Genomic DNA, 27,225 nt, shown 5'->3' with positions numbered 1-27,225 from the left:
TTTCACACGTTTTTAAACCACTAATGTTGCCGTGTCACCCGAATGGCGAGTCGTCACTCACTCACTCTTTACTTTCTAATTACTGTATTCTAATGACATTGCAGTGATATCAGGCTGAAATGTCTTTCGTTATATCATAGCATGTCATTTCAACTAAATGTCTTGAGTGTTAGCGACATCCTTCACAGGTGAAGACCTTACTTGCTGTTAAGTTCAGGTACGCTATGATATTGCGTGGTGAGTTTGTCCAGCGAGGCTCCGAGACGTTACAGAGAAGTGATGTCGAGGAAGTCTGAGTTCCACACGTTGTTCACGTGGTGATAAAGCAGAAGCTTCCCAGTGTTGTAGGAAGGTGTAGTACATGAACATACAGTGTACTTTGTAGTTGACCCATATAGGTGACACATTAAAAGCATGAGTGTATGTAAATGTTCCAGTACACACAGAAAGTACATGACATCATAAACAGCATCTCAATGTCAAGAAGCAACACAAATAAATGCATTCATTATACTTCAAAATACATTATATCACTAGGGTTGCAACGGTATGAGATCGATGACCGTCTCTTAAAACATATCATCAGTGTACGGTATTTCACAATTATATTTATTATCAGTTTAAATGATCATTAAAGGAGTAAAAACTGAAGGCTTTTTGGATTAAACAAAAGCTTTACTCTTTCTTTTATTAAACTGAAGTGGGTCTTCATTTTGAAAATAAATGAAATGTTTGAATGTAAAAGCAGGATTTTACTGTAGTTTTACTCTTTTCAACTGTTTTATATCTGCAACTAATGATCAGCTATTTTCACTAAGGATGTTTTTTTTTTAATTTAATATATTGTTTGGTTTGAAAGATTCAGAATATAGCGAGTAATGCTGTCACCAGTGCTGTAAACTATTATCAGAATAGTTGCCAGTTTACTGGAGGTGCACGACAGCTCAGCCAGACCGAAACCGTCTGTACCGTAAACTCACTCATACGCGCGTGTCAGAGATTACCGATAGATGAACAGATCGATGATGCAGATGTGGCCGGGCTGGGATGTGGACAGCACATCTCGCGGCCCATTTTCAAACGTTAGAAATAAAACACGGTTTGATCTGCGCGGAGGGATCCTCGAGCATGTTGGATGTGTTTCCTTCCTTTGGTCCTCGAGGACAAGCCCATGTTCATTTGTAAGACATAAAAAGTTATCCCACTTTGATTTTGCTTTCTCTGCTAAGTGTGTCCGTGTGTGTGTGTGTGTGTGTGTGTGTGTGTGTGTGTGTGTGTGTGTGTGTGCGCTGCCCACTGTTGAGTCTGACAGGCAGGCAGTGGAAGCTGAGAGGAGAAACGCTTTTTACATGGTATGATAACCAGTATACCGCTGCAACCCTGCATATCAACCAAGAACAATGTGGTGAAATATGATGTTAAAACTATCACATGACCACAGCTATCCATTAAAAACACACTTGTCATTGTGATACACAGTGTTAATGGAGTTCAGACAGTGTACCTGCAGCCAGTGTGAAGAGAGCACAGTGACAACGTAACACTCGATGCTCCGACAGCCAGTGTTAGTTAGTGGAAACAACTGTGTTGCACAATATAGTCCCTCAACACCACTTCTCACTTCCCTCTCCAAGATCAGCCCGTCTTCAAAGGAAGTTTAGACTCGTATATTCATTTGCCTCGTCATTTTTCAATTTTTCAAATCAGCTGGTGGCCACTAAGACTTCAAACCATATCAGTCTAACCCATGTCTGCATGCACATATAAGCAGATGCCATTCCCCAAAAGCAGGCTCAAGACTCGTGCTGCTCACCTCATTGTACTTTGCACAGTTTGTGAAGACCAGGCGCATGTCGGACACAAAGTCCAGGATGGACTGGTAGTAGTGCGAGCTGCGTAACTGCAGCTTCTTCTTCACCTTCTTCAGGTCCATGGGCTGCTTGATGATCTTGTAGTAGTTGGGCACCTAGGTTCAACAAAAGTGGGTCAGATAACAGCTCCGATTATTGCATATGATCGTTTCTTCTTTCCTTTGGCAGTGAAACAGAAACATAGAAATCAAACGATTCTAAAAGGCAGCAGAAATCAGCTCCAGCAAACCAACCCTCAAAACAAAATCATTTCAAGTTACAACATGTGCTTAAAGTTGTGAGGTGTATATCACTATGCAAAGGTGGAGCGCAAGGATCTGCAACCACACTGCTGTCCAATATACATACAACAAATTCAACTTAAAACTTTAAGTAACTCGCATAAAACCCATCAAGAGGCTCTCTAAGATATTTACATACACCAAAACTCTGTTATGCTGCCAGCACAAGTTCAAATACTCCGATTTCTGTTGATTACAGGTTGATCTGAACCTCCCTGTTCAGTCTGGTAACTGTAGCTTAGAGTTTCTAAAATCCAGTTCAAAAGGAGACAGGAATAAGAAGAACAACAACTTTAGGAGTTGTTTGAGGGATTCAAGCATTTACAGTGCACCCCGAAACACTATTGTATTGTTAAAAAAAAAATTATACAAGGACAAAGACATGCCAAAAAGGGCCTGAGCTGTAAATAAAATGTGGTCAAATGTTGTACTAACGGAGGAAAACAAAAATAAAGCTAAAAAAAAAAAATATATATATATACAGCAGAATTTTGTCAAAAAAAACCAAACAAGAGCATTTTCTTTTTGCCCCATCAACTTTGATATTGCAAATTTCCACAGACTCATTTCAACCCTCCTGAGACCTGATTTATATTTATGTACATTATATAAGCTACAGACCTGTGGAATGAAATGAACTTCAGTCACCCTCAAAGGACTTTATGAGTCATATAATAATAATGAGCCTGCACAGAGCTAGCTCATCAATTATTGATCAGAGGAAGAAATTATACAATACAGTTTAACGAGGAAAAAAATGTCCACACACCGGACACAAATTAGGTGCTGCCAGGTTTGTCAGAGCTTTAGAAGATGGTCCTGGGTTATAAAAAGAGGAAACATGTCTTGGCATTTTAACCAGGTTTATGGTTAGTTCCACAATCAAGTAAATGGGCTTTTATTTTTTGCCTCGGAAATGTTCTGATTACTGTGTGAAACTGTTTGGGAAGAACAACGACGCAGATGAGAGTGGATGTGGACTAATAAAAGAAATGAAGAATGATGAAATGTTGCTGCAACATGAGAAATAGAAGGAAGGAGAACTTTTATGGGATTCACGAGGCAACTGGAAAGCTGACCAAAATGTTTCACAACGCTTCTGACGGGCCATCAAGTTGTAACAGGTATGACCGTTACAATTATTACATAACGGCCCGATCACAATTATTTCAGCTGACTGCAATCATTCTGCAGAATAAAAAAAAATAAAAAGCATTCATCTGTAGAAAACAGCTGGATTAAATGAACAAAAAGAAGAACAAAAAAGGCATATTTCCAACAATATTTCCACATATATTTTCCAACATTTTTCCAGGTTTGACTGGAGCTCTTTTAGTGACGTTGTTTTGTTGCTCCCCCTCCCTCTGCTCTAGTTAACAGCATGAGAGGAAAGCACCAGAAAATGATTATCTCAAGGCGCCTAACTTCTAGTGTTCAACAGAGTGCATTTTGATGAGCATTTGCTGGGGGCACATTATGGTTTGAAGCTAAATTAAAAATGAGAGGTCGTGATTTGTGGATTCTGAGGTTCAATGCCAATAAATGCCTCCTCTTATTCATAATATCTGTATTAACAAACTATGATTGGGCTTATACTATTGTGATGGCTTGAAAAGAACAGAAAAACACGAAATATTAACCGCAGCTATTTGTAAATTTGTATATTGGCATCTATAATTTCATGATTGTGACGGCGCTGGTAACTGACAGGACTGTGTGTGTTTGAGAGTGTGTCTTGTAGAGCCACTTACAGAGCTTGGAACAGGTTCCCTGAAGCCCATGCTGAGCTCATGACAGTAGATGTACAGCAGGAGGCGTTCACATCTCTGCAGACAGGGAGAGAGAGAGAATTAGCTGCTTCGTACTCTTCATGAAGAAGGTCTGGGATGGGGTGGCTGTACTGACCCGTTGGTCCTCAGGACTCAGGGCCTGCTCGTCTTTGATTTTCCTGCTGTCGTCACAGTACTCTATTTCGGGGTTGCTTTGACTCCGGCAAAATGTGCAGAGAAATTCCCCCCTGACGCACAGAAATCACACAGAGGACATTCAGAACAGCTGGAGGAGTAAGGAGTAAGGCATTTAGACATGTTACTAGCTTCAGGCTGACGTGTCTGTCTGCAAGTACGGAGCTCTAACTGCAAATTAGGAATGAATTTGGTCAATGTCTCAAACATGTTCGCGTGTTTGTGTTGATGTAAAACAAGACTGCATCACCAAAAAAAAGTGAGCTGTACTGATCACTTACGTGGGGAAGATTTTTATGGTGGGAACGTGGCATTTCATATGAAACACTTTGGGACAGCGGTCACAGCATAGCAGGTCACCACCGTTGATACAAACAGCGCACCAGTCTTCGTTGGGGTCGTCCTCTTTCCCCGTTCCAGCGGACGTCCCGCTCTCTTTGGTCTCTGTTCCGTTAGTGAGGGGAGCGCCCATCGTGCAGCCGCTGTTCTCCGTGGACGACGAGGTAGTGGAGGTCAAAGTGGTAGATGAGGAAGAGGACGCGGCTGCATTGGAGCCGTTCAGTCCAGAACAAGGTGTGTCCGACTGGGGTTCCGTTTTGATGCGCTCCCCTAGAGCCCTGAGGGCATCTTGGCCTGTAGATATGGTTCCCAATACAGGAAGGGGGCTGTCCTCTGGACTGCTCATCTGGGGGAAAACACACAAAATCATTAGACTGTTTTAACACTTTATAATAATAACATTTTCTGTTACTAATATATCATTGAGAAGTGTGAATCTCAGTATATCCGAGGAAAAGACTGACAGAATCTGTCTTAAATGTGGACCTTTGTGTAATCTGAGTTAAGTTGTTGTCACCAGTGTGGAGTTGAATTTCCACTTGTTGACATATTTTTTTACCAAACTTTTCAAACTGATCTTCCTGCACCCCTGGACCTTTGTTTCCATAATGTTGGAAGGAGACTCCTTCCAACACGGTTTGCCATATCATGATGTAAACTGACAACAAGCTCAAAGCAGCACAAATAACCAGCTGCCAGTATTACAGATCAGTGCAGTCTGATGTCATCACTTTCCAGAACCCAACGGCCCGTTTTAAAACTGGTGGGTGAAAAGACGCGCTCATACCATGCAGGCGCTCCTCCCGGCATCTTTGCCCCGCTCCGTCTTCAGAGTGGAAGCTGGGCAGCTGTAGCTTTCCTCTGTACCGGGCTCCTGCTTCACCCTCACCTGCTCCACTGCACCTCCACCTCCTGGCCCCGCCCTCCCTGCAGAGCTACAGCTTCCCGGACACAACACAGGGATCTTAACCGTTTTGACTAAACCCGTTTGTCGAGCACAGGACAAACATACAATCACTTGTTGTTACTGGAGCTGCTGGTTAAGGTTAGACAACAAGGGAAAGATTGTACTTAATAACCGTGTTAACTATGAAATCTATGAATGCTAAATTCTCGTATGAAACGAGAGGTGTCACAACATCCACATCCTGTCGCTGAGTTCCTGATTTATGCTGCAACACATGAAGGGTCAAACCAAATGGTGAAGATACATATATGTGGCCATTTCTGAGCATCTGATGTTTGAGCAAGTCTGTGTCAATATTTCTTCATTTTTGCGTGCCTTTGATAGTGTTATTGATTTTTTTTTTTTAGCAGTGTCACTCACTAATGCGTATTTTCCCTCCACCTCAGCATTGACCGAGTTTTATCAGCTGCCATCTTTCATTTAATTGCTAAGAAATAAAGATGAAAGACTTTCCTTGTTACCCATCTCCCTGTTTTCACAAACTTTATTATTCAAGTTCTCATCATTAGTTCCAATGTGGAGGGAAACGGCCGAATGCGTGAATTATGACTGGATTGTGGGGTAAAAGATAAAGAAAGAAAAACAATGCATTATATTTAAACGACCAAACTGCACGACGTTGTAATGTGCGAAGACTTGTTTTAAACTCCCAGTCTGGTCTATGTACAATTCTGCTGTCAAGCTTAAAATCACACAGATTGTCAGTATTTGGAAAGTTAGAACTGTTTAATCTTTAGGCTTTGTCCTTCAACACTTTGAAAATGAAATCAAATCATGGCTTTTGTGTTAAAAATGCACCATAGACCACCGTTTTTTAATTATTAATGTCACAATTCCACTTGATCAAAGTTACACGAGTAAACTTACTGCATGTCATTGAGTGTTCATATATATTTTAGGTGTGGTGTCAAATTAGTAGTATTGAACGCAGCTCAACAAAATGCTAAATTGCAGAGATTACAACTAGCTGTTGAGCTGCTATTCTTTTCAATTTTAAATTATTTCCATGCTGCACGCATTTTTGTCACACGTATGCCACATGCCAGAGTATACTCTGCCTCCTGACACAAAATGTGTTCTCCATTAATGCCACCGGTGTGACAGTTGACATAAAACAAGGAGCTAAATATAGCTCAGTGTAGGCAATACCAATCAGTTTGAAAAAAATGACTTCCCTGACACCGATCTTTGAGATCTGCTCGGGACATCCCTACAGCTCATATTTTAATGGACTGAACAAAGTCTTTAAACCTGCGATTAAGTAAACCAGCACAATTGCTTTTGCTACAGGTCAAACGTACACTAGTGCATTAGCAAATCTTTTTTTAAATTAAGGGCAAAGTGTTCTGCTCATTCAATAGCTTCAGACTCTCTTACCTGCCGCGGCTGCCTGTGCTGGAATTGCTAGAAGGTCGTGCTGGCGTGTGAGTGTTGGACAGACCTGCAGACAGAAATGAAACGGGTGATCAAACAGCAAAGGTAACTTCTTGTACAAGTACATGAAGGTTGTTTAACATGTACACAGTGATAAATGAGAAAAATCAGACATTTAGCACAAAAGAAATAATTAAGGTGCAAAAATTGGGTAAAAAAAAATATAGTATATACCATTTTATAACAAGGTAATGACATATAGTTTATCATTATACAGCAATTTAATTCAAGAATGTCTTACACATTCAATAAAACTATTTCAACTTTCAACTTGAAGAATGCAGGAAGTAAAGCATGAAAGGACAAACAGGAAGCTCTGTTGGAGGTTCTCCCTGAACATGTGGGTACCTGAAGACCCAGGAGAGTGTGTGGAGAGTCCAGGTGAGGGGTTCATGTCCATCGAGCCCAGCTGATGCTGCGTGCTGGCTGTGATGTAACGAGAAAGGAGGTGTCCAAGGTTGCTGGAACCTGCATCCTCCAACTAGTGATGCCAGAAAAGCACAATGGTCGAGAAAATATGAACAGAGAATCATGTTACTCAAGGAGTCAACCATTGTTCTACAAGTAATATATTAAACCTTATAAACAACAAGGGAAAATATAACAATCCAAGAGATTAATATTTGTAATACTTTCTGACCTGTTAAATTGGACTTTCCCTGTACTTTGAACTTTCAGTCTAAGCTACAGCTAAATGTCAGATCATTAGTTGAGTTCAGAGCTAAAAGACACACAACCAGATCAGTTGGCTTTAAAAGGTTTTTTTTTTTTTCCAGTTACAACTTTCTAGTAGAATAAACTCCAACACTGCTAAATTGGAGACACTCGTAGCTTAGATTCATAATGCAACTTCTGTAGTTTTGAGGCTGCGTGTGTTCTTTTGAATAAATGACTTGATGTTGATGACATTTTTAGAATAAATAAAGGTAAAACTGATCTGTCTAGGTTATATATATTTATCTCAGATATATGTACTCATTCTACATCAAAATGATTATGTGATACGTTAAAGAAACACCATCACATTTTAAATGTTTTCTAAGTGATCATTTTATAATTCTTTAATTTAAAACTGTAAACAACCGTGGTTAAACTGTGCTCACTTGAATGGGCGGGATCTCAGGAAGGCAGGGCAGGTTCTCAGGGTTGGTGACGGAGGGGATGAGCTCGATGGGACCTATGATGGGGCTGGCAGGGCCTCGGTGAGCATGGGCACCGGCCATACTGGCACTGGTGGGACTCGTGGGGTTGGCATTGTGCAGGGACGCGACCGGGAAAGGCCCCGCATGTCCTGGGTTGGAATGCTACACAGAACAAGAGAGAAGGAAGGATGGAGGAAAAGATGAGCACCGGAAAAGTGGAGAGGAAGAGCGATGTCGGGAAGATAGAAAGAAGGAAGTGACGAGAGGAGGGACAACAGCAACAATGAGGGGGGTCATTCACTGAGGTTTTTAAAAATAAAATAAAAATTGTTGTGTAAACACCATGGTTGCTTTCTCATGCATTCGAGTGGCCACACATGCTACACAAGACACATAAATGACAAAGTAGGAAAAAGGTGCCAAACCCCTGATTGTAGTAAGAAACGAAACCTTGGGTGGCTCATCTCAGATTCTATAGACATCTGGACACAAAGAAAAAGGGGCTAGATATAGTAGAGGTGCCTCTTACCTAGTCTCACATGCATGCAGTGAATGTACTTTCATACTGAACTGTAAACATTACTTGAGCAAACAGTCAGCTTGATATGGATAGACACATTGGTGAGGCAGAGCTGAATGAAGACTTTTGCAGCCTCCTCTGAAACCACCGTTTCAGTTGGCTCACCGTCATCTTGCCTATAAAGGTCAGGTATGCCTGTATTTAAATATAATTCATCACATTGACATTTCATTTGCCATTTGTGTGCACAAAATTAAGATAATATCTCCTGTTCATGGTAATATATCTTCTGAAGTAAAATCAAAACTTTACTGACAAATAGTTTCTCGTTCACTTTGTAGACTAACCCTCCCGATATTGTACTGAAACTGAATGCAAAATGGGAAATGCAGAAGTCAAGACAAGAGGGCAGATGTAACATGAAGTCGCCCTTTTCCACTGCAGGGACTTCACAAAACATAATGTTAGTGTGTTGCCACTGTTGCAGGCTTCAGCCTTGTTTCCAGTGTTAACTATCCACAAGTTCCAGGAACTGGATTTTGGCACTGCTCAAGATGTGATTGTATATTCAGGTTCCAGTACGTTCAGGGCTTTCCGTCAGCGCCGGCCTATCGTGACAGTAAGTTTTCAAAGTAATTAGATAGCTGCAGTTTTAAGTGTAATGTGATCAGTAATAATGCATTTTCAAACAAGAAAATGGAATGTGCACACAGCAAATGAGATTTCACTTGGATTAAATTATTTAATTTTAAATATGGCATCTCAGAACACAATACCTTGGAAAGTCAAGATAGATAGCGAAACCATCAGCCTCCATACGGTACACCTCAGCCATCAATCACAGACGGACTTCAAAAGTATTTTCTCAGCAACACGTGTATGTTCATTTTAATACAGATTTTGACCAATAAAATCTTTTTGAGAGTTTAAAAAAAAAAACGCCAGTCATAATTTGCCATAAAATACCAAAACCATCCTGTTTATCTATTTCAATGAAATGAAACCAGTGTGTGTTTGTACTAACTTGTCTCTGTAGCTGCATCATAGGGGTGTACTGCTGCCCGTTATGTCTTGGCTGAGAGCTGGCCATTCGGCCCTGTGGTGGACCGGGTAGGCGCATGTGGTGGGTGGAAGGGTACATGGGGGGACCGGGGCCACCGTTCATACCCCCGGGCCCTCTTGGTAGCTGCTGCATACTGATGAGTCTTGGAGGCTGGTTAAAGATAAATTGTGCGTGAAAATCATATCACTCAATACACACAGCAATGGAGGATTATATAAACAGCAGGCACTCTTCGGAGTCAAGCAATTTAAATAACAAAACCATTAAAAAAAATCATAATAAAGCCCTCCTGCAGATAGAAGATAGATAATCCATCACAGGGAACATGTCATAAGTTCTTGTCATGTGGTGGTGTTGTGCTGCGTTCTAGATGTCTCTGTCCTTTAACGCACCTCTGAGGAGAATTTTCAGTTCCTGCTAATCAATTCATTACCACACCGCATTATGACTTTAAATGTAAATACAAGAAACTATTTACTTGTTATGAACTCTCTGAAATCATCGGATGATTCGGACGATAATTGACAACAATGTTAAGCAGGTCATTTGTGGTTAATGAAAACAGAAAAAGTATTCATTTAAACGATGTACATGTTCTTCTTGAGATATTTCAGTCAGTGATCATCAGTGTGTTCATTTTGGATGAGGCTCTCAAGGTGGTCTGTCACCAAATCCTCTCAGACGCCCCCCTTAAAAATAATTATAATCAAATCTGATCCAAAACTGAATGAATAAATATATTTAAAAAAAAATTAAGAGTGAAAATGTAACTAATTAAATAATGATAACAGTCATAATAACAGATTTGTAAAGTTTAGTTGAATTAGAGCACAGTTTTGTTTTCTATTCCAGTGTGGTACCTTGACGAGTGTTTTCCATACCTGCTGCTGAACCAAGGGGGGGCCCGCCTGTCGGACATGCTGCTGGGACATTTGTGAGGCGATGCGCATCTGTTGCTGGATCTGCTGCTGGTGCTGCTGCTGCTGCTGTTGTTGTTGTTGTTGTTGCTGCTGCTGCTGCTGCTGCTGTTGTTGTTGTTGTTGTTGTTGTTGGTGTTGTTGTTGCTGCTGTTGGTGTTGGTGTTGTTGTTGTTGCTGCTGTTGCTGATGATGCTGCTTCTGCTGTGCATAGGCCGCCTGCTGCATGTGCTGCAAGCGGAGCTGGGCAAGATTGATCTGACCCTGGTGTTTGCCTGTGTGACCTTGTCCTGGAGAAATAGGCGGTCCTCCGACCATCATGTTGGGCGGTGGAGGTGGTTTTTCAATTACTAAATTACCTACAACGACAAGAAGGTGGACGTTAGTGAGCTGAATTGGAAGAAGAGCGCATGCTCTGAAATATTCCTTCATCTGTCACAAAGAAATAACCAAAGACTGAGAGTATCAGATGCTCTTTGTCTTAATCAGAACAAATTATTAAGCAACTGAAAGTCAATAATTAATACAGGAAATACTGATTGATAAGGGATAATTAGGTAACAAGTTTCTCTCACCTAGATTCACTACATTTTTGGCCCAGAAGGTGGGGTCACAGAAGAATCGCACAACTCCATTGGCCTGTGGTGCCGGCTCCAGTCGAGCCTTGAAGAGCTGGCGAAGCTGGAAAATAATCTAAATGCAAGCACAGACAGAACAATGTTCCTCGGTTACTGAGCCTGACTACGTGACAGCAACAAATACCCCATTTGTCAACATGCCCTTTGGCAGCATTACTGCCTAATCCTACAATAACACTAGCGCAATTATTTAATTTGCAGATGGTCTTGGGGGGGGGGAGTGGTCTAATCCACAGGACAGCAGCCTGTCTTGTGTGAGTAAAGAAAACAAACCCACATCAACGTAATTCGGGGAAAAAGGAGACCGTTCAGCAACTTGAAATATATCTCGCCAAAACTTGGCCAGCAGGTTACTTCAGACATAATGCAGTGTTCATAGACTGCTCCTTTATACAGGCTTCAGAGACTGTTGTTCACACCTGATGGATGTTCACTTTGTGACGTGTTCTGTCACAAACAGAGGCAATTAAGATCAACTCAAGAATAAAAAAAAAATTTCAATGCAATTCTTTTGATGTACAACAAAATGTTGGGATCCTCTCAAACTCAACACTTTTCCCTGGTTGTAAACCAGTCATGCCATCTGATGTCAATTTTGTTTTGTTTTTGAGCCCATAGTCAGCTGTAGCTCCTTAAGCTGCAGAGAAACATACCAGCCTCTTGCTGTAGAGCAGCGCGGTGCTGCTGCCAGTAGTGATGGCCCAGTGGCAGAAGTTGAGCACGTGGTGGATCTGCTGGGCCAGCTGGGTGGTGTCCTTGTGCTGAGTTACAAGCCTCACACTGCGCTCTTTGGTCACACTCTGGACAGAAAGTAAGATTACTTTGGTTAAGGAACGGATGTTTGTGAATTATTGATAGGTTAATCATCTATTCATAATAATGTCATTTATCTCTGTGATCATTTGTGCTCAGACAGCTAAAGATAAAACGTCTGTCTCAGAGTATTTTAGGATTATGATGATGTGACTCAGCCTGGGCCAGCCAAAGTGTGAGAGTGTGTGCATGTATATGTATGTACAGTGGGTACGGAAAGTATTCAGACCCCTTTAAATTTTTCACTCTTTTGTTTCATTGCAGCCATTTGCTAAAATCAAAAAAGTTCATTTTATTTCTCATTAATGTACACTCAGCACCCCATCTTGACAGAAAAAAAACAGAAATGTAGAAATTTGTGCAAATTTATTAAAAAAGAAAAACTGAAATATCACATGGTCATAAGTATTCAGACCCTTTGCTCAGTATTGAGTAGAAGCACCCTTTTGAGCTAGTACAGCCATGAGTCTTCTTGGGAATGATGCAACAAGCTTTTCACACCTGGATTTGGGGATCCTCTGCCATTCTTCCTTGCAGATCCTCTCCAGTTCCGTCAGGTTGGATGGTGAACGTTGGTGGACAGCCATTTTCAGGTCTCTCCAGAGATGCTCAATTGGGTTTAGGTCAGGGCTCTGGCTGGGCCAGTCAAGAATGGTCACAGAGTTTTTCCGAAGCCACTCCTTTGTTATTTTAGCTGTGTGCTTAGGGTCATTGGGCGGCACGGTGGTGCAGTGGTTAGCACTGTCACCTCACAGCAAAAAAAAAAAAAAAAAAAAAAAGGTTCCAGGTTCGAATCCGGTCCTGGGCTTTTCTGTGCGGAGTTTGCATGTTCTCCCTGTGCTTGCGTGGGTTCTCTCCGGGTTCTCTGGCTTCCTCCCATCATCCAAAAACATGCACCTCAGGTCAGGTTACCTGGCGCCGCGCTAGTGGCAGCCTGCTGCAGCATCTCCCCCCTGAGAGCCCCCCTGCTGTAGTGAAGAAATTTCCCCTCGGGGATTAATAAAGTGTATAATAAAGTGTATAAAAAAAAAAATTGTCTTGTTGGAAGGTGAACCTTCGGCCCAGTCTGAGGTCCAGAACACTCTGGAAGAGGTTTTCTTCCAGGATATCTCTGTATTTGGCCACATTCATCTTTCCTTCAATTTCAACCAGTCGTCCTGTCCCTGCAGCTGAAAAACACCCCCATAGCATGATGCTGCCACCACCATGTTTCACTGTTGGGATTGTATTGGGCAGGTGATGAGCAGTGCCTGGTTTTCTCCACACATACCGCTTAGAATTAACGCCAAAAAGTTCAATCTTGGTCTCATCAGACCAGAGAATCTTATTTCTCATAGTCTGGGAGTCCTTCACGTGTTTTTTGGCAAACTCTATGCGGGCTTTCATACGTCTTGCACTGAGGAGAGGCTTCCGTCGGGCCACTCTGCCATAAATCCCCGACTGGTGGAGGGCTGCAGTGATAGTTGACTTTGTGGAACTTTCTCCCATCTCCCTACTGCATCTCTGGAGCTCAGCCACAGTGATCTTTGGGTTCTTCTTTACCTCTCTCGCCAAGGCTCTTCTCCCACGATTGCTCAGTTTGGCTGGACGGCCAGGTCTAGGAAGAGTTCTGGTCGTCCCAAACTTCTTCCATTTAAGGATTATGGAGGCCACTGTGCTCGTAGGAACCTTGAGTGCTGCAGAAATTATTTTGTAACCTTGGCCAGATCTGTGCCTTGCCACAATTCTGTCTCTGAGCTCCTTGGACAGTTCCTTCGACCTCATGATTCTCATTTGCTCTGACATGCACTGTGAGCTGTATGGTCTTATATAGACAGGTGTGTGCCTTTCCTAATCAAGTCCAATCAGTTTAATTAAACACAGCTGGACTCCAATGAAGGAGTAGAACCATCTCAAGGAGGATCAGAAGAAATGGACAGTATGTGAGTTAAATATGAGTGTCACAGCAAAGGGTCTGAATACTTATGACCATGTGATATTTCCGTTTTTCTTTTTTAATAAATTTGCACAAATTTCTACATTTCTGTTTTTTTCTGTCAACATGGGGTGCTTAGTGTACATTAATGAGAAATAAAATGAACTTTTTTGATTTTAGCAAATGGCTGCAATGAAACAAAGAGTGAAAAATTTAAAGGGGTCTGAATACTTTCCGTACCCACTGTATGTATGTATGTATGTATGTATGTATGTGTGTGTGTGTGTGTGTGTGTAACATTAAGAGGTTAAAAGTTACTTACTGTAAAGACTTCTTAGGAAACTGATAAGACTACGTGTATAAGTGACAGACATTTTTGGCAACTGTACACTTTAAAAGCAAGCGTATTTCCACCATTAACTTTGATTTGATTTGTGGAAACCACTCCATATTATGCAGATCAACATTTCAATATAATTTCAGACAACCTCTGCAGGTGTTTTAATGTTTTTTGAATCTTGACTGAGACAAGTCTCTAAGCTACTACAAATATGTTAGCATATGCATGGAGATGGAATAGATCCTAAGATTTTATTACATTTACACAATTTAACCATCACCATGGGATGCTTCTGTAGAGGTAATAGCATGCAACAAAGTCAAACAAATAAATTAAATCAGCGTACAGAAAATGGGGAGGTAGTCGGGAATATGACATGAAGTGAATTCAATGACAGAACTGAGTATGTAAAGAATGGATTTAATATCTATAATAAATGAGAAAGTATAGTTACACAATGTGTTCTTGGATGTCTCATTATAGTTGTATGTATGACCAGAGACCAGACACACAAACAACACAAGGTCCTTTTGCAAACCTTTTACGAACACCTGTGTAATTTCAGTAATGTCAACATAAACTTCAGGAGTGAAATTACTGTTACAGAGAACCAACAAGCAGAGCATGAGCTCTCAAATACATGCAAGTACCGTTCCACATCCATTTCAACAATGCAATTATTTGTTCTAGTGATTTTGAAGCACAATATGAAGGCCAGACTAACATTCATTAATATTCTCTTACCTCCAACTGCTGCAACAAGGACTTGCCCTTCTTGTTGATTTCATTTATAAGAGTAAATACTGCAATTTTTATCTCATGCTCCACCTTCTTGTGCGTCTCATTCAGCTCTTTTAACCTGGATTTGGAAAAAAAAGACTAAGTGATTCAATACTAGCCAACAGTATATACAGAAATGGTGTCAATGGGGATTACTGGAGCGGAATCTGGTCATGAAAAACTCGTACCTGCTTTGCACCTGAGAGACAGAGTAATGGACGTAGTTCCTCTTCTCCTGTAGTTTGGCTATATGGGACTCAATGGTGCCTTTCTGGTTCTGGTAAGCCTCATCCAGAAACTGGTACCTAGGAATGAGTCACCAACAACGTTTGATGAACTGAATGACTCAAATTAATGACAAAATTAATGTTAAACAGAACAAGAAATGGCTTCAAAATATTAATGAGGTTTCGATGGCAAAAAACTTGGCAAATGATTATTTTTTTTACCAAAATGATGCTCTGACACTTTGCATATTATTCATTAGTACTCAAGCAACATGCATGAATGCAACTACTGTCTCTTGTTGTCAATTGTAGGGAATTTATGATTTTTTTGGGGGGGGGGATATTGAGCTGCATCCATCTGTTGAAGAAACATTTAAACCCACAAATTGCCCCTTGGGCTATTTTAAGTATTGGACATATTATGATCCAGTTGTTGTATTCTTTGTCCCATTTGATGTTTTGTAGTTCTTGTAAATGATATACACCGTTTTCCTTTTTTTGTATATTCCTCAGTTATACCACTGGTAGGAGAGGAGTCTGTTTCTGAGTTTCTTTGGCTGCACTTTTTTTTAATGATTTAATCCCTTAGATATTTAGGTTTTGTCAGCTGGATTGGAAGTTATCGTCCATGTGGTCTTGTAAAATCCATTCGGGCACAGCATGTGAAAATGAGCTACACAAATAAACAGGACTTGATAAAAAAAAATAATAATATGGGAAAAAAAACTGTTCTTGTCCTTGTTTTACCTCTTCCAAGACCGTGTCTAATGTGGCTCCTTTATCAATCTGCTTGTGACCAACACTTAAATCTTGACCGCTAAATTGACATCAAATCTGCCATGTACATTCACACCATCAGTTTTAGCACCAACAAGCATGTTTCAGATCTCGGCAACTGATTTTTACACTGAAATGAACTGAAACCAATGGCTGCCTGCAGGGCAGACAGTCAGTGAAAGCCTTATTGTTTGCTGTAGGAGACAGTCAGCACGAATTCAAAGAGGATTCAAACTGTAAATAATGAGCTATGACATGTCAAACCAAAACACAACCAATGCAGAAACCAGAGTTATTATGAATGCCGGTGTAAAATACTGAATGTTGCCACAGTTGATCCAAAAATACTGGCACCCGACCAGATAAAGAAGAAATGGACAGTCCATTAGAAAAATAAAATAAAAGTGTATATGCTGAGCTACCTGTGCTCTTTGTGCTCCAGCAGCTGACAGTCCCTGCAGGTCAAAGCGTCACAAGTCTCACAGAACAGCTTCAGGGGCTCCTGCTTGTGGATTGGACAGAAAACAGGCCTCTGTCCAGATGGACCGACAGACTCTGTAGACACACAGGAGAAAGGACACCAGTGATGCTCAGGAGAAATAGACAGGAACCAATGAAGCATATTAAATCAAATACATCGAGAATGACAGAACAAAAGAATAACAAAAATAAAAAGCAACAAAAGATTTGTCAAAGCTTGTTCATGATTGCAAACAAAAAGGTAAAAAACAGGCAGAGAGGGCCTAAAAACTCTGTTAAGAGCTTCAGGATGTATCGTCTTCTCAGCCAGAGGTACCATCTATGCAACAAGATCTGCAGCACCATTACCATGGCAACAGCCAATCAGCAGTACCACATTCACTGTGCTTCAACTACGGGCTGTCTCATTCAGGCTTTTGCCGTTTCAGCCTCACTAAGCAGGGATCGATACTTCACTCCGAGGGTCAGCCATCTTACCCGAGCCAGCGTCAGCGTCCTCCTTTGTGCGAATCTTGTGGTCCTTGGTGATTTTGACCCTCTGGTGGGCCTCCACACAGGTCTTACACAGCCATTCTGCGCACTCCACACAAAAGCCGATGGTTCCTGCGTTGTCCTCGCAACTTGTGCACACCTTGGAAGGACAACACCATTAAGCATTTGAAGGAGCTTTACATAGAATCAATATCGACTTTCTCCTGACAAAGTACTTTGTGAACACTTTCGTTGGGACAATGTAAAACATTTTCACGCCACAGAAAAATGTCAAAATGCGAGAGTTCCATATTTTGGTATATTAAAGCCTTAGCTATCAAATTCTGACTCCATAAAGCAAAAACAATTAAGATCTAATATATCATTAGGGTTAGGATCTTAAAAAAAAAGTGTAATCTGAAGGTAACACTAAAACAGTCAGATTCTCTAAAATAACTTGGTTTATTTTAATTGTGAGCATCAATTCTGTGTCTGTGTAATGCATAATGCCATCTTGCCGTTTCAAGGTTACAAGTAAAGTAGAAAAATTATGAATGAATAAAGTAATTTTAATCTAATAAACCGGTGTGCAGATGGACTTTGTTATGTCCCCAGCTCTCTAACCAAACTAATTCCATACTTTACTACCACCAGGGTCTGTCTCCAAAGATCAGTGGACAATACAAGCTACCCAAACAAGACATTTGAGTCTGGCTGGATGAGGAGTAGAATAATATATGATTGAGACACACTAAATCTTTCACCTTAATGTCTCAGCAAGAATCCTGGTTGAAGACAATAATTGAATCTTTGTGACTTAGAAAACTGAATACAGACTTTCATTCTGGGACTGAATAATGTTAGTCACGCTTTGGAGAAGGGAAAAAAAAAAAAAGCACACCATTTTCATGAAAAAAAAAAAAAAAAGAAGTAAAGTCAGAAGATGGAGAGCTGAAGTGGAACTGGAACTTCCAGGTACTGTAAGAAAACCACATTCAAAATCCAGTTGACATTTACACCTTTTGTCTTGTCGCAGCTCAACAGGAGAGAAGAGGCACGTCTTTTATATCCACAAAACTAACTTTCCGATTTCTAATAGCAATAGTTCCTTAGGGGATGGCGGATTGTCTGAGAACTAATGATAAAAAAAAATAATGAGACAGAGGGAAAAAAATATCCAAATAAAAGATTGCACTGCGTTACCGAGTCAGAGAAGCAAAGACCTGGAGAAGGCGCCAAAGCTCGGCTCTCAATAGACGCAGAATTTGAATAAAAGTTGATTAGATTTTCTAACGTTATTCTTCAGCAAAGCCTCTGACAAACCTGTGACAGTTACTGCAGCAGAATGGCTGCAGACATGCCCTCACATCAAAAAAGTAATAGTAAGCGTTGCACTTCGCTGCTTTAAAACAACATAAGCATTTGCGTGGAAAAGATTTTATCGGGTCTTTGCTTTATTAAGATATTATCAGAATCCCAAGGTTATGCAGCGGCCCCACCGAACAGCAGAGAAGAGCCTACGAGCATTGATACGAACACATTTATCTGCAAAGCATTGGGGCCTCAAAGACAACAGTTTTAACATACCTGTGCAGATTTTTCATTAGATGTGCTGGTGGCCTCCGTCGTGTCTTTGACAAAGTAGTTGTCGATAATGTCACTTTGTTTGTAGTCCTGGTTGCAAACTGAACACCGCATCACATTTACTGGAGACAAAAGAGAGGAGGGGGACAGGTCAAATGAAGTCAAATGATCAAAGACTGGCCAACAAGTTCAGGCCGAAGTGAGAAATCACTTATGACTCATCTTTGAAGAAAAATGGAAAGAAAACCCAAGAAGTCACAATCAACGAGAAGCCCATCTGTAATCTTTTATCTGACTAATAAAGTCCCTTAACTCCAAACTAAAAATAGTTCTGCTTGTAACAAGAGGATTAATAAGAGGCCTTCAGAAGACTTTCTTCTAATTTCCATAATTTCCTTTAGGTAAATTCCTGTTGTTATTAAAAATTCTTGGCACAGTGGGACATCTCTGCCTACTCATGGAGGCTAATTGATTTAGCGCTTGTCTCCAGGAGATTCAATCTCATCATCCTTGGCATGTTTATTAGAATATTACATTTCAAGGCCAAATAACAAGGACTGTTTGACTTAATCACTTTATTTGGATTTCTTAATAGAATTAGGGGAATTACTGCTATAATCATAGATGCCAATAAATAATTAGTTCAGTACATTAAATTTGCCACTTATTTTCTAAAGTATAATATTAGTCACAAGATTTCACTTCTCAGAAATGTTTTAAATTAAGTCAGCATAATATGTTGCCCCTTCTCTACCTCACTAACCATAAATCCCCCGTCACCAGCCAGCTGAGGTAAAAACCGGTATAAGCCGGTCTACACCGACTTGAGCAGCACACAGCCGGTTTGTGTAAGCTCCAGCTGTCAGGCTCACTGTGTGATTGGTTGTGAAAGCATCTGGACAGGGATTGTGTTGAGGATCCCCCACAACCCCCCCACAACCCCACCACCACACACACACACACACACACACACACACACACACACACACACACACACACTTTGACCTGGTACAGTCCAAACTCAGCTGCACATCTGTATATAATACACGTATACAAAATTAAAACCTTACTTTTAACAGGTTAGGGGGTCGTGTTTCCTTACATTCAACAAAAGCACACCACTCTGCTACATAAAATATGAACGGGAAAGAAAACTATAACGGTTTGTTTCAACCCCAATTACATTAGTTGGACTAAATCAGGATATTACTTTGTCAGTTATTAACCTATTTGTTTTGCATGTGCCAGAAGCCAGTAGCACAATTAACAGACCAAAACAAGCTGCCATTAAAACCTAATCTAAGATTAAACCAAGAAAGGACAAACCTATTTCACAGAAGTGATTTTACAAGTCAACTCTGCCTGGTGTTGGTTACTATCACTTATTTCCAACTACGTGGTAACCACAAAGTAGAGATTAAGATTTGGCTTTAAAGAACCTTACTACAATTTTTCGATTGTAATCTAATGTTTTGGTAGAGCAGAAATTTGTATCTTCTGTGAAAGCTAAAATATACTTTCGCATAAGCTGTCAGTAATGCTGTGAGGGAGAAAAAGAAGACTTGTCATCAAGCAGTATTGTGTGTTGATGTTCGGACACATCTAACTGTGAATCAGGATTGTATGAAACACACCCGTCAGGTACTTCCAGATATTTCAAGGTCTGTTATTAGTAAGGATGTAAACAACAACGAGCTGCTACCAGTTATTACAGCAGAGGTGACGAACAAGAAGTACACAATGAAGTTAAGTACATGGACGAATGATGAATTGACCGGCCCAAGTGGAAAATACTTATGTTGTTTATGAACTCAGCTGACTCGCCCTCCTTTTAAATTTTCTCATTCATTCTACATTCAACTTCAGTAATAAATAATCACTTAAAATGATGGAAATGAGAATCTTTGGCAATCTCACCATACGATTATGGTTGTTCATGCCTCAATTTTATTCAGAATCAATTCTTGAGTCTATAAATAGAAAGAAAATCACTATATATTGTGTCATAGTCCAGCATGTGCCAAACCAGTCACTCCTTTTCATTACACACTGAGCCACAAATGAAAAATACCTGATAACAATTTAATATCCATTTTCAAAAGCATTAAAATGTACATCAACTTGGAAACAACTGAAAAGTATGAAATGAAAGTGTAATGTAGTGATTCTACATTTAAAAAAACAAAAACATGTTATGTCCCGGGCCGTAGAGAACAGGCTGCTTTTATAAAACATTTAAAAAATTTGGTGATCACACATTTTAGCAACTTCCTGCGCTCGGTTAAAGCTCAGGGTTTAACACTGTCAATCAGCAGTCTGGCTCAGTGTTGTGGCTGAGGCAGGGATGACATAATTTGAAATCCTTTAATATCATGTTAATCCAAGCCGTAAATCTGGTTACTAACGAACCCTTCACAAGATTCAAATGTTACAGCAAAGGTGGCCAATTAACAAATGTCAGGGGCTTCACAAACTGAGGAAGGCTCTGTGGAAAGTTGCTGTGTAGGTCATTATTATATTAACTGAGCGACAGCGCTTTAAAACCCTGATTTCCAAAACTTTAGCTCAGGTATGACAGAGAAGAAAAGTTTAACGTGAAGACATTTCCCCCGTCAAGTCGCACACCGCCGGGCTCGGTCCGGGGTTCTCCGTCCATCATAAGGGCAAGATGCAGCACCCTCCCATTTTGGGCATCACTTAATCTGAATGATTGTAAAATTATTGTGGAGAATATCAAAAGTAACTAAATAATTTCCCCCAGATTTCCCATTGTAGTTGTTCCTCAGTGGCCTTCTGTAGCAAGTTTTGTCTTTGTGGCTGTTGCTTATTATCTGCTCTACTTTTACCAAAATTTTGGAAGGTTTTACACAGATATGATAATAATAATAATGGTCAAACATCATGGGAACTTGCATATTCTCAGCTGAAAAAAAGGTACCTTTTTGGGGGGGAGGACACCAAAACTCCCACCTAAATTCTGAGCGCCTAAGTCTTCCACAAACTTGGGGAAAATGCCGGTTTCATATGATACTTATCAAATCATCCTCTAAAGGTAAATATATAAATCCCCCTAAAAGACAACGTATTCCAATTTCCCCCCAGTAGCAACACTTTTCAGTGACGGGCAGCTCTATAAACACAATTCAGACCACGTGACACTGAACCTCTTCTGAAACCAATACTAATGTGATTCCTGAAAACAAAATTTAGACCGCGCGTTATTAAAACTCTCCACTGAGACTCGGACTAATAAAATGATATCGAGCTTGGTGGCAGGTACTGTCAGGAAGTAAAGTTGCACACGCATAGCAAGAGGGAGAAGAGAGTAACAGGAGATGTTACCATGAGACAGTCCCTTCATTAGACTTGAAATTCAACACTTGTTTAGTTAAGACAGCCAGTTTTACAGGCTGGCTTTACAGGAATGTTGAAGTGACATTTTATGGTTCCACAAAACAGTGGAGTAAAACATATTGTCGTGTAGAACTTGAAAGAAATATGAAATCAGTTAATGCACCAACCCGAATGTTAGCAGTTCAGATGCTCTGCAAAATGTCAGCTGATGGCAGTAAAGACTGAGATTAAATCTGAACTCTACCTTTAGATAAAAAGGCAATGTGGAGATCATCTTTGATTGGACAGCATAAAATGACACAGAATAAATACATTTTCTCCTGAAGGGTAAATATACCATTTGAGCTTGGTCTGTTTTCCCGTTTAGACAGAACAGAAGTGATAAACATGCTGACACTGTGGTTTTGCTTGAGCCGAACTGTTCTCAGGATAAAGCGTTTGTAAACCAGCTGAGCTGCTGTGGACCGACTCTTGGGGCTTTTGACAGCTGTCTGACAATGAAGCCATCCAAAAATGTATCGGCACCATGGAGTCTATCGGTGCGATCACACACTGATGTGTGCATCTTATAAAAGTAGTAAGGCAGCAAACCTATTGACAAGACATGTTTGTCTATGCACTTACAATCCCTCAGACATTATAATGTATTGCATTCATTGAAGACAGAACAGACTGGAGACCTTATCTTGTAATCATGACTTCCATATTGCATAAGTACCAACTGAAAGTCAAAAAAAACAATACAGTGGTTGGGATATGTGAATCTTCTTATTACATAAAAATATCTCCTGATTTCAAGATACATATGTGGTAATTATGAATTCATTATTATAGGTATATCTTGGATTTGTATTTTGATACATTAATTTAACAACATAGCATGCATAAGTCTATAAAATGCTGCTTACATGTGAACATGATATTTCTAGGGAAACTAGTATGAATTCTTGTGAACATTAAAAACTTATCAATAATTATTTTCTCCCCGTGAGAGATTGTCCCTCTGTCACCGGTTGAATACGCAGTTGTGCACTTTCAGCTTGACTCTAAGCCCACAATGTTTGATCAGCATCCACTTTATATTCTTGTGATCTAGCTCCTCGTGAAATGTATGACCGCCACAGCAATAAACATGATGACTACATCTCTGGAGGGAGGTAAAAGGGCCTTGCTGTTGATCACGGCGTGTATGACAGAACATAAAATGAAGTCTGGTACTTATGGCTGCAGCAAAAATTGATTCAGTGTTTATATGATCCTGAACAGTCTTCTTTCTAATTTAAACTCGACTGATCGTTTAGGTTCATGTTGCTCACTGCTGCGGGTTTATGTCGGAAGACGTGATTACTGTTTGACCATCTTCTCGGGGGAAATGGGACCGTATCTAAGCACAGACAGACCAGCTACCTTCTTCTGCAACATAATAGTCTGAAATTCAATTCCCTCACCTGTAAGCGTCAGTGTGCTTAAGGTGTTAAGTGGTACAGCAGTGTTTCCCCTATATGCATCTAACAGCTGCGGTACGCCGCTGCTGGAATACGACCCACAGCTAGAGATGATTTTTTTTTTATGAGAGGAGAGTGAGAGGAGAGGAGAGGGAGAGTGAGAGGAGAGGGAGAGGGAGAGTGAGAGGGAGAGTGAGAGGAGAGGAGAGTGAGAGGAGAGGAGAGGAGAGGAGAGGAGAGGAGAGGAGAGGAGAGGAGAGGAGAGTGAGAGGAGAGGAGAGGAGAGGAGAGGAGAGGAGAGTGAGAGTGAGAGGAGAGTGAGAGTGAGAGGAGAGGAGAGTGAGAGGAGAGTGAGAGTGAGAGTGAGAGGAGAGGAGAGTGAGAGTGAGAGGAGAGGAGAGGAGAGGAGAGTGAGAGGAGAGGAGAGGAGAGGAGAGGAGAGTGAGAGGAGAGTGAGAGGAGAGGAGAGGAGAGGAGAGGAGAGGAGAGGAGAGTGGATGGATGGATGGATGGATGGATGGGTGAGTGGACGGACAGATGGGTGGACGGACGGATGGGTGGACGGACGGACAGATGGCTGATTCTTTTCCTTTAGCTAAATTCCTAAAGGACGCTTCATATTGAGGTCAGTTCACACAGCTGAGAGTAAAAGCATATAAACAAGAAACTTTGCACCGAGCTGATCATGAACACAAACAAGTGCAACAACAAGCATCGGGTAGATGATGATGAAACAAAGACGGTAGGTAATCCATAAATACTGATCGTTTCCTCCTTACTGGAGACGGCCTTACTATGTGACATGCGAAAGCTGTCAAACTCAAAGACAACTGACAGATTCCTTCACACATAAATTGGCTTGACATGCAGTATTATTTGGGCAGCATTTTATCAAGTTATTGTATCACTGAAATTGTCATTAGATTTAAGTAAATTAACCCTGACGATACAATCGTGTGGTGATGCAAGTTAATTCAGGGGAAAAGGACCGTTACGAATGAAGAACAGGAAGAATGAATGACTTCCAGCTCTCACCAGGTGGATGTAAACAGTCACGCACTGTGACACAGATCAAACCAAAACTAAACGCTCCTTTGTTAAATTGCTTGTTTGATTTTACAGCTGAGTTGGTGGAGAGCAAATGGAAACACAATTTCGTTTGGTGAGTTGGAGGCAGATACCTTTTTGATTGCCGTCGTATTATTGTTATATGATTTTTACAGCATATTGGTGGTTGTTGACATATCTTTGTTCAATAAATGCCAAAAATTGTTGTGAAGATTATACGTTTACCATGATAAATAAAGGCGTATTTTCTTAAATCTTGAAACACCTCGTACGCGGGCCTCGACAGACGTCCCCCCTTCTCATTACTGTGTGCACAAATCAATGCACTGAAGAACCCTTCTGGTGTCGGTGTCATTCACAGTTCGGTCTGCCCGCCGAGACCCTCACAAAACACACCTTTTTATCAAAGAGTGTATCTACACCGTCCACACTGATCTGTGAATCAAATGGTTTTTATCAGTTTTACTGTGGGCTGTTTCGTCTCCTTTCATACATCTTATAATGACCTAAGCTGATGTAATAGGAGTTACATGACTCGGCAACAACAATACATTTTGACGAATAATCCACCTCTTCACACTCGGTATGACACTTCAAGTCTTAAGTTTGACAGGAACCAAATGGTTTTATCAGCAAAATTTGATCAATTTGACATCCCATATTCATTTTTCATTCACAAACCTCACAAGAATAAATCTGAATACCTAAATTAGGCTTAAAACACATTGACGAATATTAAGAGTAAAACCAATGCAAGTATTGCGATTAATCAAGGAAACCATTTTAAATGCGGATATATGATGGAGTAGACTTCAGATCATCCATTACGTGGTCAAATCTTCACAAGGACTGATTTTGTGGTCCAGCGACGTGCAACCGTTTCTCACTGGGTACGTGAGACAGATTGAAACCTCAAACAGGATGCAGTTTCTGCAGGCACATATTTTATTTAAAAAAAAAATTGAACCCGCGTGTAAAACGTATTCAACACTACGAAATGAAACCCAGCCGATAAAAAAAAAGACCCAGCTGTTCCTACAAGAAACTCATTATCAGGTTGTTGAAGCCCAAAAACTTCTGACAACATTTCATCCCGACCAACAGCCGATGAGCGAGCAGAGGCCTGCTCACAGGTGGATCTACTTAATGCTGGAGAGAGGGGAGGAAAAATAAAAAAAACACTCACCTATGTGCGTGTCGGTTTGTCCGTGCGGTCCAGGCACCTGGACGCTGATCTGCCGGTCAGGCTGCGGGATACATTTCAGGCAAAACGAGTGCAGACAAGGCAGAAGTTTCGGTTCACAGTCTCTGCTCTGAAGACTTTGTTTACACACTGCGCACGTATCCAGCAGATTAATGGGAGTGGATACCGGCGCGGCCACCGGAGCCGCGGGAGGGGGGGACATTTCGGTGGCGAGTCCGCCGACAGCGACGTCCCCGCCGCCGACGGCTTCAGCCGCCGCCGGCTCCGCATTGTTGCTGCCGGTCGCCGCCGGGCTAACGGTGCCGCCGGCGCCGCCGTTGGTTTCGACTACCGCGGCGGCGGCGGCGGCGGCGGCAGCCCCGCCGCTGCTAACGTCCCCTCCTTCACTGGCGGGTGTAGGTGGGTCGTTCGCGTTATCGCGGGTCTCTGTTTCCCCGTCTCCTTTCGTATTTGTTTCTGAAACTATTACCGTGTTTTCTGTTTTCGTCTCTGGCTCCTCGTTGTCCGGCGCTGAAGGCGCTGAGTCCGAATTAACAGACGGTTCCATATCCTCCTCGCCTTTGTTATCCGCCATCTTCCTTCCTCTTAGAAGCGCCGCACGTCCTGCGTAACTTCTCGAACCACGAGTACGTATGCTTACGTCATGACGTAATATAAGAGTCGTGTTAGTTTGATTGTTTACTCAATCCCATCAATGAGGAAGCGCAACCTGTAATCATGCAGAATGCACTATCGATCTATCTATCGATCGATCTATCGATCGATCTATCTCCTTCTACAACTGGTGAAATCGATATTATTCAGAAAGTATTGATTAAATGAAATATTTTACGTTTGATAAAAAAAAAATATATGTACACACAGATTAAACAGTGAGCAACAAAAATAGGCTGAACTGTCACTGTGTACAGCAGTGGTGTGTTAAGATATTAGGAAATGTTGCTTTCATCACTGTTCCTCACACATCTAGACCGTAAAATTGCAAAGTCAAACAGCTGATCAAAGAGTTGATAATATAGACAATCTGACAAACATAAATTGGCATCATTAAAGATGACTAGTTGAAAAGGACAACTTCTAGAGGTTGGAGTGAGTTAGTCCTAAATGCTGCCTCTGTGCTGTGGTGAGTCTGCACTTATAGTCACGTCAGCAGTGGTGTGGTACATGAGTCCTCAAGAATGGTTGGATTTGAACCCAAGTCTTGTGACCGTCCTTGACTCTTTGCCTTTTCTTGGGTCTTCATCATCTGTCATTTTTTTTTTTTTGTAGTTTTGTAGATGCCTTTAAATGAAATACTGTCTAGTTTAGTATTACTGCATACTTCTGCAAGAATGTATGGAGAAGATTATGTGTGAGAAATTGCACTTATGTGACCCATTTTGATGTCACAAAGTGATCGTTTGTCCAGAAATGTTTGTCGTTGTTTTTTTATTGTGTTTGTGTTTTTAAATTTGTCTTTTGATCACTAAAAAAATGTTACATAGGGAGACATGTGAGAGAGAGATACACAATACTTTCTGTCAAAAAGTGATTTATGACTTTATTTATGACCTGTCAAGTGATTTATGGCATATAAGCCCCGCCCCCTTTTATGACTTCCTCCAATCACATAACCCCTTTGATCTTAGTCC

At 41.0% G+C, this 27,225-nt stretch overlaps 1 protein-coding gene across 5 annotated transcripts in view; it reads right to left on the bottom strand.

Annotated features, from left to right (window-relative positions):
* trim33 (tripartite motif containing 33) overlaps positions 1–26,183 on the bottom strand; it is a 29,833-nt gene extending 3,650 nt beyond the window's left edge. For 2 of the 5 annotated variants that reach the window (XM_069140527.1, XM_069140529.1), the window contains exons 1-19: positions 25,577–26,183; positions 18,527–18,645; positions 16,946–17,099; positions 16,411–16,543; positions 15,173–15,289; positions 14,949–15,063; positions 11,790–11,936; positions 11,074–11,191; positions 10,463–10,857; positions 9,543–9,731; positions 8,424–8,480; positions 7,960–8,160; positions 7,205–7,337; positions 6,800–6,863; positions 5,243–5,396; positions 4,398–4,801; positions 4,058–4,169; positions 3,904–3,978; positions 1,814–1,966 (exon numbers count right to left, since the gene is read on the bottom strand). In XM_069140527.1, the coding sequence (XP_068996628.1) occupies positions 1,814–1,966; positions 3,904–3,978; positions 4,058–4,169; positions 4,398–4,801; positions 5,243–5,396; positions 6,800–6,863; positions 7,205–7,337; positions 7,960–8,160; positions 8,424–8,480; positions 9,543–9,731; positions 10,463–10,857; positions 11,074–11,191; positions 11,790–11,936; positions 14,949–15,063; positions 15,173–15,289; positions 16,411–16,543; positions 16,946–17,099; positions 18,527–18,645; positions 25,577–26,168 (3,432 nt within the window). In that variant the 5' untranslated portion in view covers positions 26,169–26,183. The remainder of the gene's footprint in view (positions 1–1,813; positions 1,967–3,903; positions 3,979–4,057; positions 4,170–4,397; positions 4,802–5,242; positions 5,397–6,799; positions 6,864–7,204; positions 7,338–7,959; positions 8,161–8,423; positions 8,481–9,542; positions 9,732–10,462; positions 10,858–11,073; positions 11,192–11,789; positions 11,937–14,948; positions 15,064–15,172; positions 15,290–16,410; positions 16,544–16,945; positions 17,100–18,526; positions 18,646–25,576) is intronic. The other 3 variants (XM_069140530.1, XM_069140531.1, XM_069140528.1) reach the window with 2 other exon arrangements.
* Positions 26,184–27,225: the final 1,042 nt, after the last annotated feature.

Source organism: Embiotoca jacksoni, unplaced genomic scaffold, assembly GCF_022577435.1.
Source record: "Embiotoca jacksoni isolate LCO1_2020_lvr unplaced genomic scaffold, fEmbJac1.0.p SCAF_9, whole genome shotgun sequence".
NCBI classification, from domain to species: domain Eukaryota; kingdom Metazoa; phylum Chordata; class Actinopteri; family Embiotocidae; genus Embiotoca; species Embiotoca jacksoni.
The sequence above is the reverse complement of the archived record's forward strand: the minus strand, read 5'-3'. Positions and strand labels throughout refer to the sequence as shown.